We start from the raw sequence: 14,673 nt of genomic DNA on the forward strand, positions 1-14,673 counted from the left end.
TGGCGTTTCACTCTTGTTGCCCAGGCTAGAGTGCAATGGTGCAATCTCAGCTCACTGCAACCTCCGCCTCCCAGGTTCAAGCAATTCTCCTACTTCAGCCTCCTAAGTAGCTGGAATTACAGGTATGTGCCATCATGCCCAGCTAATTTTTTGTATTTTTAGTAGAAACAGGGTTTCACCACATTGGTCAGGCTGGTCTCAAACTCCTGACCTAAGGCTATCCACCTGCCTCGGCCTCCCAAAGTACAGGCATGAGCCACTGTACCCGGCCATTTCTATAGCTTTTAACAGTTCATAAAGCACTTCCACAAACACTATTATCTTGATGGCTTCTCATAACAACCCCATGAGATGTGCAGTGAATAGTATTGTACACATTTTACTAATGAGGTAAATGAGGCTCAGAGAGGTAAAGGGCCTTGCTTCAGGTCACCCAGCTAACAGGGTATGAGGCTGCGATTTGAGCCCAGATTTCTCTGCATCAGTCTTGTTTCCTCAAAGACATATTAACTTCCTGGAGAGCAAAGATGTTAAAAGAAAAACAAAAGAAAACAAAAACTGGTCCTACACAAATTGAGTGCCAGGCTCTGAGCTGGTGCTTGTGCAACGAAGGTGAACCAAATATGCTCTCACTGGGTAGGGAGAGACAGCCCCACTGAGAGAACTCTAAGGAAATCTACTTATTCAAAAAATATTTGTGGCCGGGTGCAGTGGCTCATGCCTGTAATCCCTGTACTTTGGGAGGCCAAGGTGGGTAAATCATGAGGTCAGGAGTTCAAGACAAGTCTGGCCAAAATTGGCGAAACCCACTCTCTACTAAAAATATAAAAAATTAGGGGCCGGGCGCGGTGGCTCAAGCCTGTAATCCCAGCACTTTGGGAGGCCGAGGCGGGTGGATCACGAGGTCAAGAGATCGAGACCATCCTGGTCAACATGGTGAAACCCCGTCTCTATTAAAAATACAAAAAATTAGCTGGGCATGGTGGTGCGTGCCTGTAATCCCAGCTACTCAGGAAGCTGAGGCAGGAGAATTGCCTGAACCCAGGAGGCGGAGGTTGCGGTGAGCCGAGATCGCGCCATTGCACTCCAGCCTGGGTAACATGAGTGAAACTCCGTCTCAATTTTTTTTTTTTTTTTTTTTTTTTTTTTTTTGCTAATTTATATATATATAAATTAGCCAGGTGTGGTGGTGCACCTGTAATCCCAGCTACTACGGAGGCTGAGGCAGAGAATTGCTTGAACCCGGGAAGCAGAGGTTGCAGTGAGCCAAGATCGCGCCACTGCACTCCAGCCTGGGCGACAGAGTGAGACTGTCTCAAAAAAAAAAAAAATTATGGCATGCCTATAGGTGATAGGAGCTGTTATAGGCAGGTCATGGAATGAGTTACAGCAAAAGCTTCTTAACTGGGAGGTCAGGCTAAAACATCAACCATCCATCTTAACAAGGAGATCAACATTTGGTCAGGAATGATGAGTGGCTCACACCTGTGATCTTAGCACTTAAGAAGCTGAGGAGGGTGGATCAGGGGTCCCATCCCCTGGGCAACATGGCAAAACCCTGTCTCTACAAAAAATTAGCCTGGCTTGGTGGTGCACACCTGTAGTCGAAGCTACTTGGGAGGCTGAGGTGGGAGTTCCAGGCTGTAGTGAGCCATGATAGTGCTACTGTACTGCAGCTTAGATGACAAAGTAAGACCTTTATCTCAAAATAAATAAATAAATAAAGAGATGACATTTATCCATCACATTTTGTGTCCTGGATACTTTATGTGTAGTATCTCACTGAGTCCTCATAATAAGCCTGAGCAGTAGGATCTATTATTTCTGTTTTTACAGCTGACATAGTCAGAGTGAGTAATAGTATACCCACTTTGCAGATGAAGAAATTGAAACTCCCCGCTTCGGAAAAAAGAGTGATTTTTTTTTTCCCCAAGATAACAGCTGACATGCTACTAAAGAATGAGTTCGGCCTGGCATGGTGGCTCACACCTGTAATCCTAGCACTTTGGGAGGCCTAGGCAGGCAGATCACTTGAGCTTAGGAGCTAAACAACACCCTGGGCAACATGGTGAAACCCTTTCTCTACAGAAAAACACAAAAATTAGCTGGCCGTGGTAACATGCACCTGTAGTCCCAGCTACTTAGGGGGCTGAGGCCAGAGGATTGCTCAAACCCAGGAGGCAGAGGTTGCAGTGAGCCGAGATCACACCACTGCACTCTAGCCTGGGCAACAGAGTGAGACCCTGTCTCAAAAAAAAAAAAAAAAAAAAAAGAATGAGTTTCACCAGAGTCAGTGATCTGTCAGCTCCCTCAGGTAGTCTCTCAGTCTCTCAGGGGTGTCAAGGAATCCTAGGTGACTAAAGCTTAGTTTATGTAAGGAAGCTATGGGTAATAAAATAAAAAAGGGTCAGATTCCATGAAGCCTTGAATGCCAAGCCAGGCTCCATGAAGCCTTGAATGCCAAGCCAGATTATTTGAATTGAAAAGGGCCCCACGACAGCACCTCCTTGCTCCCTGCTGCTGATTCACGGAGGGACAGACAGGTAACTTGCAGCCAGTTGCCCTGGCCCTAGCCCCTTCTCTTCCTAACTCCCACTCTAAACTCTCTGAGACTTCAACCCAGCCTTGCCAGGACTCATGGTCCTAAATCAGCCAGGCGTCCGGTGGCAGAATCTGTCAGGAGTGAAAGGATGAGCTGTTTTTCCAGGCCCTCCCTTCTCTCCACTCAGAGACTTCTCAAGTCTTTGGGTTCTGTGAGAGACTTGGCAGATCTGTCCTCCCCAAGCACCCGTGTGCCACAAATTTAGCTTTTCAATCAAAGAAATCTCAAAGAAAGCATATTAGATAGAGAGAGAAACTCCAGGGAAAACTATCTTGAGAGATGAGGTGGGCATTCCCCAGATCCCTCGTCTTACCACAGAGATATTCCTATCATTTAGTTATTTATCTCCCCCAGTTCAAACATGAGTAACATGCCTTGTGGGGGAACCCACTCTATGCAACTGTCCCACCTTTCCCAGTCTGTCTTTATACCACTCCTGCCACCACTGTTAACCTGGCCAGTGAAGACCTCAAGGCCCTTCTCTCACTCCCCCAGACCCATGCCATTCCCAACTAGGCCAAAGACACTGCAGCCCCCAGCTGCATCGGGTGATTAATGACCTCCCTAGACGTTGGGGCTATTTTGGGTCCTGGAAGTCATGCCTGCAATGATTGAGAGCTTGCCCTGCCTGGCTCCAGCCATCTGTCACTGGAGACAGGTCCAAGCAGGGGGCTTGGAGGTTATATGCTCCCCAAAAGATTTCCAGGTTTGGTTCTAGCTCAGCACCATCCATCTCCCCTTCTTCTGGAGGACAGATGGCAAGGAGAGGCCACCAGCCCTGCCTATACCCCAGGGGCTCAAGTGGATACCCATGGAGATTGCCAAATAACTACAGATCCCAGAATGCCACGGGACTAGGTTGTTTTGCTCCCTTTGAGACCAGGCGCAGAGGGGAAGTTGGGTTCTGTGGGCCCTGCCCAAGCAACCATAAGGAAACGCAAGTGGAGATGTGCATACACCTCAGTAGTGCTGTGGGATATCCTCAATCCACACCTCATACACTCCACAAATCTCACACCAAGGTACAACCTCACGAAGGCTACACAACTAACTTGGAGACCCAGGAACGCTCAACCCAATCCTGAAGCATAGAACTCCAAGTACACACACAATCTTGGTGTCACTGAATCCCAGCGATCACAACCCCAGGGATACACAGACTCAGCCATACACAGCCCAGCGATGAACAACTTAGTAATGCACAATCCCATTAATACACACTTCCACAGAGAGAGAGAAAACAGAGGCATACAATCCTTAAGCCACACAAATCTATCCATCCCACGTCATGCATGAACTCACTAGCTGAGTTCATGTTGGTCTAGGCCCATCTCAGGGTTTTTCCCTTCTGGACACTGACCCTTCATCTTAAGACCCCTTCAGCCAAGAAATGCAGGAAAGGGCTGAACCTCTTCCCTGCTCTGCTGCAAGCCTCCTCCTTCCATCCCTGGGAGGCGCCCTGCCCCTCACTGGAGGCTCCCTCCTTTGCCTTCAGTGAGAAGCCCTGCCCCCTCCACCATTGTGAGGGACCACGATGCCCCCTCTTCTTTCCTCTTTGAAGAGCGCTGTCTTCCTACTGCTCTGTAAGGAAGCCCGCCCATCCCCTGCTCCACTCCTGTACAAGATCTCATCTCGGAAGCCCTTTTCTTGGAGGGATGCTGCTCCCTCCATCTATGTGAGAAGCCCTTCCCTCCCTACCCCTGCGGAGCTCCTACTCCACTTTGCTCACTTTTTGAAGGATCCTGCCCCTCCCTTCCCTTCCTCATACCTGGCGACAGCGACCCAGTCACCAGCTGGTAGAGGGATCGCGCTGCCTGCCCTAGCGGGCTCCTGCACCTGCGGGGGCACCGGTTCATGGTTTGGTGGAGAGCTCTGTGGCCAAGCTCCGCCTTCCGGGCCCGGGGCGGTCCGGTCTCCGCCCTCACCCGAGTGGGCCCTGTGTGGGCGGTGCGGGAGGGCCGGCCCGGCAGGCAGAGGATCCAAACCCTGGAGCCTTCCCATGTTCTCCTGGCTGCACGAGAGGAGCTCACTCTGGCCCCATCATGTGAAGCACCCGCCCCCAAAGTTCCTAGACTGGGCGGGGCGGGGAGGGGCGGTGAGGACTCAGCCTTCTCAGCGAGTGTTTTCTGGGTTCTGGCGGGGAGGCCAGGCAGGCGCACGTGGATTTTGAGAAAAGAGCTGGATGAGGAATGTACCGTATCTTTTATTGCCCCCTTTCAGCCCCCCTTCTCCGCCTGTCACACTCCTCCCCACATCCCGCCCCCACTATTTTGGCATAAAGAGCTGAAGGGGTAAGAGGACAGAGTTGTCATGGCAACTCCCCACACTTCCACACTTTCTGGACCAATGGAAGAAAAGGCAGGAGGAAGGAGAAAGAGGCCAGTATATTGGGGTGGCAGAGAAGAGGCGGCAGAGCTATGCCCCACTACTTTCTGTCTCCCGGCTCCAGATCTCCTGCTCTCATAACTGTTTCTATTTATGTCTGTCTCAGTGCTGCAGGTTCACAGACTCTACCACCATACGCTGGCTACAGCCAAATGCTTCGAGAAGAACCCCCACCCCCACCCCACTTCAGTCCCGCTGCGCCCCCTTTCCTGGACTCCAGACTCATCCCTATCAGGTTAGACCCCAAGTAAACCCTTCCAGGACCCTCCAACGTCTTCAAATTCCTAGGAAAGCCTACAGGAGAGATATAGTCCCGCTCCTTCGATTGGAATCCCATATTTCTGGTTGAAAACCCTACATTTAAGAGGTGAGAATGGCCTCCTAACTCTGGGCAAATCTTGTCCGCTTGACAGTGACGGTCCCCATCGCGAAGCAGCTCTGCGTGCATGGCTCCTCGCAGCCACACGGGGGCGCCCCCGCCCCGGGAACAATACTCAGGGCCGGAGGGACTCCACCGGGATCCCAGTCCAGGGATCGAACTCAGTCCTGGCCAGCCTGGCTCCAACCCTCTCCTCATCTGCTCCTGGCCTCTCTTCCGCTCAGACAGCGCGGCCTTTCCACTCGGAACTGCACTGCCCAGCGGTCCCACCCGGCTGGGAAGACCCGAGAGATTAGACGGGGGTTCTGCTGGGGATCGGACTGTTTTTCGTTTTTTTCTGAAGAGAGCCTCTACCAGCTCCGTTTTGAGCTTGGAGTGGGAGTGAGGAAGCAAAACGGTCGGGGGTACCCAAGATGCCTGAGGTGTAACTTTCCAGCTGCCTCCCTGCAAGCCTGATGGGCTGGGATGACGGGGGCTGGAGACTACCCTAAATCCGATCAAAGGAATTCCACCTGCAGGGAAAGGGGGGCGAGGCCTGGAGCGCGCTTCAGCACCACGGACAACGACTCGCCTTCGGGCTTCAGCTTAGGCGTCCCCCAGCGCTCAGCGACGCCCACCCGCCCGCCAGCCGGCCAGGGAGTCTTTGTTAACACCAGCGTCACAATCTGATTTGTCTCCCGATATAAAATAAGCTGCTCTTAGAAAGGAGAGCTCCTGGTAGTCCTATTTCTACTTTCCAAGTCGTGTGTGGAGCTATCTTACAGCTAGGCTGCTACAGACCCGGCCCACAATTATTGATGCTTGTCAATACTTGGCCTTTCCATTTTCCTTGGGAGGTAGGCAGGCAGGCGGGAAGTAACATTCCTTTTCACAGATGAGAAAAGTGAGGCCAAGAGAGCAAAAGTCACAGAATTGGTGCAGTTCCATTCCTGACTGACCTGAGACAGGGCATCTCCAAATACAAATACCTCCCCGACCTAATCTCTTTCAAATAGCGAAGTGAGGAAGGGATGGTTTTACTAAGAGGGAGAATCCATTAAAACTGGAAGCAAATACTGACTAATGTGATGCTAATGAAGGGCTCTAGGCCCTTACTACCCTCAAGAATCCTAAGCTGGCGGTGGGAACAGAATTCACAGAAGAGCTGGACATCGAGACCTTTGGATTCCATCCAGCTCTGAGGCACACATAGTACGCTCTCTCATCTGGGGCCTGCCTGAGTGACTCCCTTGATCCTGACTAGGGCCTCCCTGGGGACAGTGATGGGGGTGGGAAGAGACACATGCTCAAGGCATCTCATCCTAGTCCCCTCACCATTCCCAGGTCTCAATCTCACTCCCTTCAGGGAGGACAAGAATCATGGCCTCCCTCTACCTCCCCAGCTTTGTTTTGGCCTCAGGGAAGACAGGCTCTCTCCTCCCACTCTGCTGGCTTTCTAGAGCAGGCTGTACAATGAGACACACAAACACACACATGGAAATGTACGCAGGGTGACACAGTCACCTACACAAACACATGGATCTGCCTACCAAACCCAGGAACATGCATATGCACAGATGTACTGGTCTCACATACTTCCCCATGTGGGAAAGAGAGGATGCCCGGGCAGCCAAGTGGTTTGGGGATACATAGGGGATGCCGCAAGGCACTTCCCAGGCCTAGGGCTTCTAGCTCTGGCTCTGGAAGTGAAGCATGAGGATGTGTTTTCCTGGGGTTTGAGGGAAGTTCTGGAAGGGTTGTCAGGGGATGAAGGATTCAGTTGTAAGAATAATCTGAGCACATGATTTGGTGGAGAGAGAGAGCTGACCCAGCGCTAACTGAAACCTCCCTGCAGGGGCCAGGTACTGGAGCCATAAGGTCTCCTGGAAACCAGCCTGGGCAGCTGAGTACTAGAGTCCCTCCTTGGATCCACCTGGGCTATTTGTGGAAAACTTGGGGAAGCAGTGGGGTGTGCTAAAGACCCCTATCTGCACCAGAAAGCCAGAGAGGCAGCAAGGATGAGACACATCATGGACACTCACAAAGCCCCACTGCAGACATCACCACATGAAAGTACACAGCTAGCACTCAACACTCATCTGACAATCATAAAACACAACACAACCTACTTTGACAAATGCTTGTCCAGAGGGCTCATGGTCATGAAGTCTTACAAAGAGACAAGTGGAGCCCGTACAGAATTACACACTCGAAACACATCGTTGCACATACAATAAAGACACATGGTCAAAACAACTTCATCAGTACAATCAGGGTCCTACGCAACCTCCAACATCTGAGGAGACCAACTGCACTGCCAGACGCAATCGCACTTACCCTAGCTGTCACCAAGCCCAGGGCACATGGCAACCAGCTGTGGGAGACACACACACACAGACACACACACACACACACACACACATGAATGACAGGTGCTCACGCACGTAACACCTCCCACTCCAGACACCCTCCCAGCCCTGTGTCACACACGCCCACACCTGCTGCCTCACCACACCTGCCTCTTCTGCTCCTCCCCCACCCCACCCCCAGGGCCCAAGGTTTGAACCCCAGTGTCCTGCCCCCCAGACCTGCCAGGAGAGTACCTGGGAAATGGGGCAGAGTGTGGGTGTGGGCCAGGCCAGGGTCAGAGAGGCAGAAGGGTCTGGAGGAATGGAATCCACCCTCCCTCCCGCGACCCCCACGTCACCGACTCACCCGTGAGCTGGTCGTAAGAGCCGTCCAGGTCTCGGGAATCGGACAAACTCTCCTTGCGGCCCTGGCCCCGCATGGCCCCCGGCGCCCCGCTCCCGCCTGGGCCGTGGGAGGGGGCGCCGGGTGGCCAGGATAGGACGCTCACACGGCGCCCCCTGGCGGCCTAGTGCGCTGTCGGGGCTGGAAGAGTCTGGGCTGAGGCTGAGCCTGAGATCCGGCTCGGGATCTGGGGCCCACCCGAGGGTCCTGGAGCAGAAGAGGGAACACTAGGCAGCAGGTGAGCGCAGAGCCGGAGGCAGAGCAGAGCTGAGCGCGGAGCCAAGCCGAGCCGCCTCTCTCCTCCCGCCCCCTCCCCGCGGCTGTCACCGCCGCCTCCCCCCTTTGGCGCTGCCGGGATTGGCTCCCCCTACCCCCCGCCCCCCACACTTTGCAGCTCGGGGGAGGCACCCGGTGAAAGGGTGAACTGCAAAGTACGGGGAAGGAGACTAGCTCTCCAACAATCTGCCCTAAACCAGAAGTCACGGGTCTTGGGGGTGGAGAAGAGCTCGGGACAGTAGAGCCCCGCTGAAAGGAAACCCCGCCCCCCATTCTCAGACACCCTCCCCCTTCCCCCTTTCCCCTTTCCCCTTTCCCCTTCCCTCTTCATCAGCACAGTTCTGGCTGAGGCAGAGCCTGGGGTATCGTCTCTGAGTGCCGGCTCCGTTTGCCTCCACAAAAGCCTCTATTTTCTCTGTTGTTCCTCTTCCCGTGTATGCATCTCTTGTGGTCCCAGACAGTCCCTACCGTGCTTAAAGCAGGTTAGGGATGCAGAGGAAGAGTCAACCCAGCCTCTAATAGCAGGTTCATCGTGGGCCAGTAGACTGTAATTTCGTCTTCTCTCAAGTTCCAGAAGGACCCCAATTCTCACCCAGAGGGCTTGTGGTCATGGACCCCGTCTCTGGAACCCATTCACTCTCAGGGTGCTTCCTTCACTGATCTAGTGACCCTCCCCCGCATAGGGTGACTGGGAAGATAAGAAAACTAGTGAACCAGGTCAGTTTCTCAAGACACCCTTGCTCTTTTGTTTCTCCCCTGCACCCACGTTTCTGCCCTTCTCTCTTTTGTCACCTGTCCTGTCCTAGATTCCTTGTTTTGGGGAGCGACTGATGGGTTTGGGGATCCAAGTCAGGATACAGAGTAGGAAAGAAATGCCCTTGTTATGAAACCCCTTCCTTAAGATTAGCTCCTTTTCCACAGGCAGTGAGCTGGGCTCCCTCATGTCCCAGGAATAGCTTCTGAATGTCTGAGCCCCACAGGTCTGACCTTTCTCAGGATGCTTCCTGGGCTCCTCACCCAAAAGTCCTCCAACCCCTTGCTATGAGGATGAGGGGACCTTGTCTGGTGGGTCTGAAGGAGTGACCTGTTAAGACCAAAAACTTCAGTTAAAGTGACTCAAACACACTTAATCTCTTCAATTGGCTTTCATTTCCAACCACTTGATTTAATCAACCCAGTGGGAATTGTGGCAGGAGTTCTGGCATAAGGGGGAGACAGGTGGCTAAGGGTACGATTGTCTTCAGGAGCAATGCCCTGCTCTTGGATCTCCCTTGGCTCTGGAGGAGCTCCACAGACCTGGCATAGAGGCTAGGCATAGACACTGCTTGGGCAGCTCCTGTTGAGGTTGATTTTCAGGAGAGAATGGGCACTCTCATTTGGAGTTCTTGGAATAGGTATATGTGAAGAAATTGGTCAAGAGAAAGGCCTTTACAATGGAGGGCAAGGAGTCCTCTGCTTAGTGCCCCATGCCCTAGATCTGTCCTCATTCACTTGGAGGAAAGGCTGGCAGGAATCCAGGAGTGGCCAAATGGGTTGGCTTGTCCCCTCAATACCACTAAGTTTGGAGATAAGGGAACTAACTCCCTTCTCCCTCCTTCCACCCAGACGGCAAGGGAGGTTACAGTTCTCCGAACCCAACTGGCCTCTACTAGGGCAAGGAGACTGAGAGGAAGGAGAAGAGTTCACAAGGACAGGCAGGGATCCCCTAACCAGATGGGAGCAGCACCTAGATCACCTTACCTCCATCTTTGAGGAATTAGTCTGGGCAATAGAGATTCAGAAGAAAAAAAAAGTGACACTAAAGACAGTCCCACACAAATCAATTTTTAATAATTTCAACTTGCCACCAGCTCCAGATCTAGCTGCTCTGGGGTTTATCACCAGGGAAAACACTAAATGCCCCAGGCTGAGCTATCCATCCAGTGATCAGAGATGACCCAGCCTGTGATCTCTTAAGAACCTACATCTATACATGGCAGCCTATTAGTGGATTCTCTGGAACTAGTGCATAGCTGCTCAATAGTAGAGCCAGAACTCTGGTTTCTAGGGAGGGCAAGTATCCCAAAGAGATTTGAGGTTAAACGGATAGCAGCCTAGGTGGTCCCTGACACGCTCTCACTGCTGAATTCCTGCCCTTACTCCTAGGATATACCAGTGCTGTTTGCTCCCTGCCATCCTGAGCACTTTAGAAAGAGTTTAAAAAGGGAGGATCTCAAAGCAGCAGCTATTTCAGAGGCAGCTGTGGGGAAAGCCTACAGTGGTTCCATGGAGGCTATCCAAGGGAGGAACCACAGGCCGACTCCCCAAAAGTCAAGAGATTTGCCTGTGGCCTCACCCAGAATCTGAGTGGACAGAATGGGGGCCTTATGCATTATGCTCCCCCGGCCTGTTTCAGATGGAGGGCACCCTACCTGCAGAAAGTTCTCTCCCTCCCAGGCACTAGACCACAACAGGAACAGATTCCTCCCCAGAGGAAATTCTCAGGGAGGCTAGATGTAAACAACAGCAGGGTAAGGGGGTGGAACACGAGGAGGGGAGCTCAGCAGAGGCAGGAGGCTGCCAAAGGAGTGGGGGCTAGGGAGGCAGGGAAGCTGCTGGAAAGGGAACCAGCAAAGTAGGCACCTTGAAGGCTCCAAAAACCTGTCAATGTTTATTTCATACACACCCTAAAGACATATTAAACTAGATTAGAAATGAAAAGTTAAGGTTGTGACCCTATTGTGCTGATGAGTCAATGGGTCAGAAGGAGGGGAAAGTTAACAGTACTCCTGGTGCCAAAATTAAAATTTAGAAAGTGGTGGCCGGACAGCAGAGCACGGGCAGATTCTCATCTCCAGTTTCCCAGAGGAGTCAACACTGAATTCAGAAAACAGGAAAAATGGCGGGCGCTGTGGCTCACGCCTGTAATCCCGGCACTTTGGGAGGCCGAGGCGGGCAGATCATGAAGTCAGGAGATCAAGGCCATCCTGGCTAACACAGTGAAACCCTATCTCTATTAAAAATACAAAATATTAGCTGGGAGTGGTGGCACACACCTGTAGTCCCAGCTACTCCAGAGGCTGAGGCAGGAGAACTGCTCTAACCTGGGAGGTGGAGGTTGCAGTCGGCTGAGATTGTGCCACTGCACTCCAGCCTGGGCAATAGAGCAAGACTCTGTCTAAAAAAAAAAAAAGAAAGAAAATAGAAAAAAGGTAACCTATTCCTATCCTACCCTAAATCCAAGCCAAGGGTCCTGATGACTGGACAGAGTGCCGATGGGGGCAGGGGACACAAATTGCAAGCCAAGCACAGCCCCAGGCCCAAAGGAAGCAGGATGTGGGTCCAGCTATATCTGAGAGTTTATCTGTTTTCAGAAGCCGAGTAGAGCCGCTGACTTTCGGAGTGCTGGCATTACCCTGAGACTTGTCTCACCAGCTCCCGAAAATTAGTCAGTACCCACAGCTTGTAGCCTCAAGATTGGAAATGTGAGGGGCTGTTTAGGGAGCCCACTCTGCAAGTCCCTACATTCCTGGAGGCCTCTCCCCACTGTGCCCACCCATTCCTCCCCAAATAAGATTATCCCTGGCTTGCCCCTCCTGCCCCTGCTGTCCAAGCTCTACTGAAGTGTGGTCTTCACCAAGAGAACTTGGTATTTGTGTTTCTCTCCAATCTCGGGGGCAGCCCCGCTCCCCTCGCTCCCCCTCCGGCCCATGATTCATGGGTTAGGGCAGTCAGAGGCTGCTCAGGTAGGTGTGGCCTCAGGAGATAGTGGAGAACTCCTTGAGCAGGACTTCCTGGCTGAGTGTGTGGAAGGCCAGGTTTCTCCGGACGTTGGTGCTAATGGATCGAACCTGGGAAAGGTAGGAGGGCACAGGCAGAGAGAAAACAGGAGAATCAGTTCCAAACAGTAGAGGGGAGTGCCTGCTACATGGGGCACTAGAAGTCTTTCTTAGGAAATGAACCCTTAACAGCTACTATCCCTGTGGCAAATGAGCAAACAGTTCCTTGACTGCAGGGAAGAAAAGAGGGGCTGATAGGAACAAACTCTGGAGGATGTGAGAAGAGCATCTGGCCTCCCAGGGAGGTAGAAGGAGGCACAGACAAGAAAGGAGGGCTGAGGTTGGCCTCTGTCCCTGCTTTGGCTATACATAATGGGGACGGGACTGGTCAGTGATCTGATGGAGGAGGAGAAACTGAGGCCAGATGACTCATGCTCTAGTGTCATCTCTCTTTAGATGTGTTTCTAGTCTCTTAACTCTTGCTTTGGATTTATCTGCTTTTTTGGGTTGGAAGGAGCATTTTGGAGATGCAGTCCTTTTCTGGCATAGATGGCAAGGGTATGCTCCAAGGAGGCCAATTTCAATGGCCAGGGCCAGGTGACACAGCTACTGAGTCCCAGTTTGGGAACAGGGCCAAGGCTTCTTAACTCCTAGTCTAGTACTCCTTCTAAACATGTCTGCCCACTCGAGATGAAAGTCTGGGGCGTATCCTTGCTGTGTGCCCACTGCTCACCTCACATGTTCTCTACCCACAGAACCTTGCACAAAGTGTTGACTGGGTGGGTCAGCAGGGGAAAAGCCTGCAGAGAAAAGGTCAGAGGGCCCAAGTCCCTACTCTGAGAGGATTCCAAGAGGAATGTGGCAGACTCATCGAGGAGAATTGCCCATAGGAAATAGCTGTGTAGGTTGCCTGAGAAACAAAAAGGGGAGGGAGGAGGAGGAGAGCATGTCTGCTCTGGGCCCCAAAGTCTCGGGAGCTTTCCTTCAATTTCTGCTATGCTATAGGAAACTTAACGAAGTCATCAGGCAGGAAGCAGAGGAAAGGGCAGCATGGCAAACAGCAGGCAACTCGAGCTCGTTAGCTCTAAACTGGACCAGACCCTCTTTGCTCCCCTGTGCCAGGGGAACAAATACGAGCAGAGCTGAGTAAGGCCATGGTGAGTGCCTCAGAGCCTTGAGACACTGCTCCTGTAACCCTCTCCAGCTCCTCACAGATTGCTCTCTTTGTAACCATTGGCTCTCAGTACTTCCTCCACATCAACATAAAAATGCTCTACTTGCTATCTCTTTACACCAGTGGTTTCTGTGTTCCAAACTAACTCATCCCAGAGCATGTCTTCTTGACCCTGTGGAAGTCCAAAATCCTGAGGAATGTCATGTCAGGATCAGAGCTGGGCTGTGTTTAGCACAAGACAAACTATCTAAAATGCAGTGCCTTCACCACACACTTGGCATGGGGTAAGTAAATTCAGAGCTGATGCAAGTTCAGCCGCAGCAGAGGGATGTCTGAGGACGTGGGAGTGGGTACAGAGGCCTGCATGTCCCGGTCTCCATCCCCAGCCAGGATGTTTGTGTAAACCAAGCAGGGAGGGTGACAGGACCACAGGGAGGCTAAGCTTTTCCTGAGAACAGCTCAGAGCACAGGGCAGGAAAGGGAGCATCAACAGGGTGAGCTCTGTGGAGACACTGACCGTGAGGTGAAGTAGGAGGCAGAGCAAATGCTCATGACTCCACGTGCCCAAGGGTGGGGGCTGCAGGAAGCTGAGTGATTGGAAAGTAGGGAGTGGAGACTGGAGAACTAGACTGGGAGGGCACTCAGACCAGCGGCCAGTTAGGAGTTTAGTAAGAAGTGATTCTATAAGAAGGAGAAGAATCAATCACTCTCATTAGTTGCCCTGAGGACAGGTTAAGGAATAATGAGTCAGAGCTGCGCCTGGGAACACACATCAAACCCCAGGCCCAGCTGGAGCTGTGCAGGGGCTGTCTCCATGGCTGCAGAGGAGTACACAATGCGACCTCGAAGGGCATCTTATCTTACTGCCTGGTGTGGTGGGGGAGGGAAGTTGCATCCATCCCAGCAGACCCCTCAAGTCTTGTTTTATCTGTCCTTACCAAACTGCAGTTGTTCCCTAGAGGCCCATCTGCACAGTAGAACCCATTGGCTGGGAGCGGGCCCTTAAGACATAAGACATAGGCAGAGGCGGCCGTGAGGCACTCACCAGCTCTTTGAAGAAGGCAGCTTCCTTGTGCTGCTCTGAGTAACGCTCATACTGGTCCAGGCCATCCTGCAGCTTCAAAGTGAGTGTGTCATAGTTGGCTCTCACCACCTCCAGCACCTGGGGGACATCAAAAGCCAGGCAGGGCTTAGGCTATACATATCCCACATCCCTTAGCCCTGTGCTGCTGATCTACTGGGTTGGGTTTGGTCTGTGACAACACCGCCAAGAAACTTTGCTCACTTCTTATCCCCCAGAAAACAGCCTGGCTATAGGGAGCGATCCCTCAGGTTTCTGGGACCACTTTTTTTTTTTTTTTTTTTTTTT

General features: G+C 52.2%; 2 protein-coding genes across 12 annotated transcripts in view; both read right to left on the reverse strand.

Moving 5' to 3' along the window:
* KCNIP2 (potassium voltage-gated channel interacting protein 2) overlaps positions 1-8,608 on the reverse strand; it is a 20,552-nt gene extending 11,944 nt beyond the window's left edge. For 3 of the 6 annotated variants that reach the window (XM_032281398.1, XM_032281397.1, XM_032281404.1), the window contains exon 1: positions 8,061-8,481. In XM_032281398.1, coding sequence (XP_032137289.1) covers positions 8,061-8,133 — 73 coding nt within the window. In that variant the 5' untranslated portion in view covers positions 8,134-8,481. Of the gene's footprint in view, positions 1-4,370; positions 4,802-8,060 lie in introns of those variants that run through there. The other 3 variants (XM_032281399.1, XM_032281403.1, XM_032281402.1) reach the window with 3 other exon arrangements.
* Positions 8,609-10,179: 1,571 nt separating this feature from the next.
* Positions 10,180-14,673, reverse strand: part of ARMH3 (armadillo like helical domain containing 3) — a 205,240-nt gene continuing 200,746 nt past the window's right edge. For 3 of the 6 annotated variants that reach the window (XR_004269933.1, XM_032281396.1, XM_032281392.1), the window contains 2 exons: positions 14,350-14,466; positions 10,180-12,202 (listed from right to left, as the gene is read on the reverse strand). Coding sequence is in view for 5 of the 6 variants with exons in the window: in XM_032281396.1 (XP_032137287.1) it covers positions 12,110-12,202; positions 14,350-14,466 (210 nt within the window). In the remaining variant the exon portion in view is untranslated. The remainder of the gene's footprint in view (positions 12,203-14,349; positions 14,467-14,673) is intronic. The other 3 variants (XM_032281393.1, XM_032281394.1, XM_032281395.1) reach the window with 1 other exon arrangement.

Source organism: Sapajus apella, unplaced genomic scaffold (assembly GCF_009761245.1).
Source record: "Sapajus apella isolate SASKATOON/1434 unplaced genomic scaffold, GSC_monkey_1.0 scaffold13, whole genome shotgun sequence".
Lineage (NCBI taxonomy): Eukaryota > Metazoa > Chordata > Mammalia > Primates > Cebidae > Sapajus > Sapajus apella.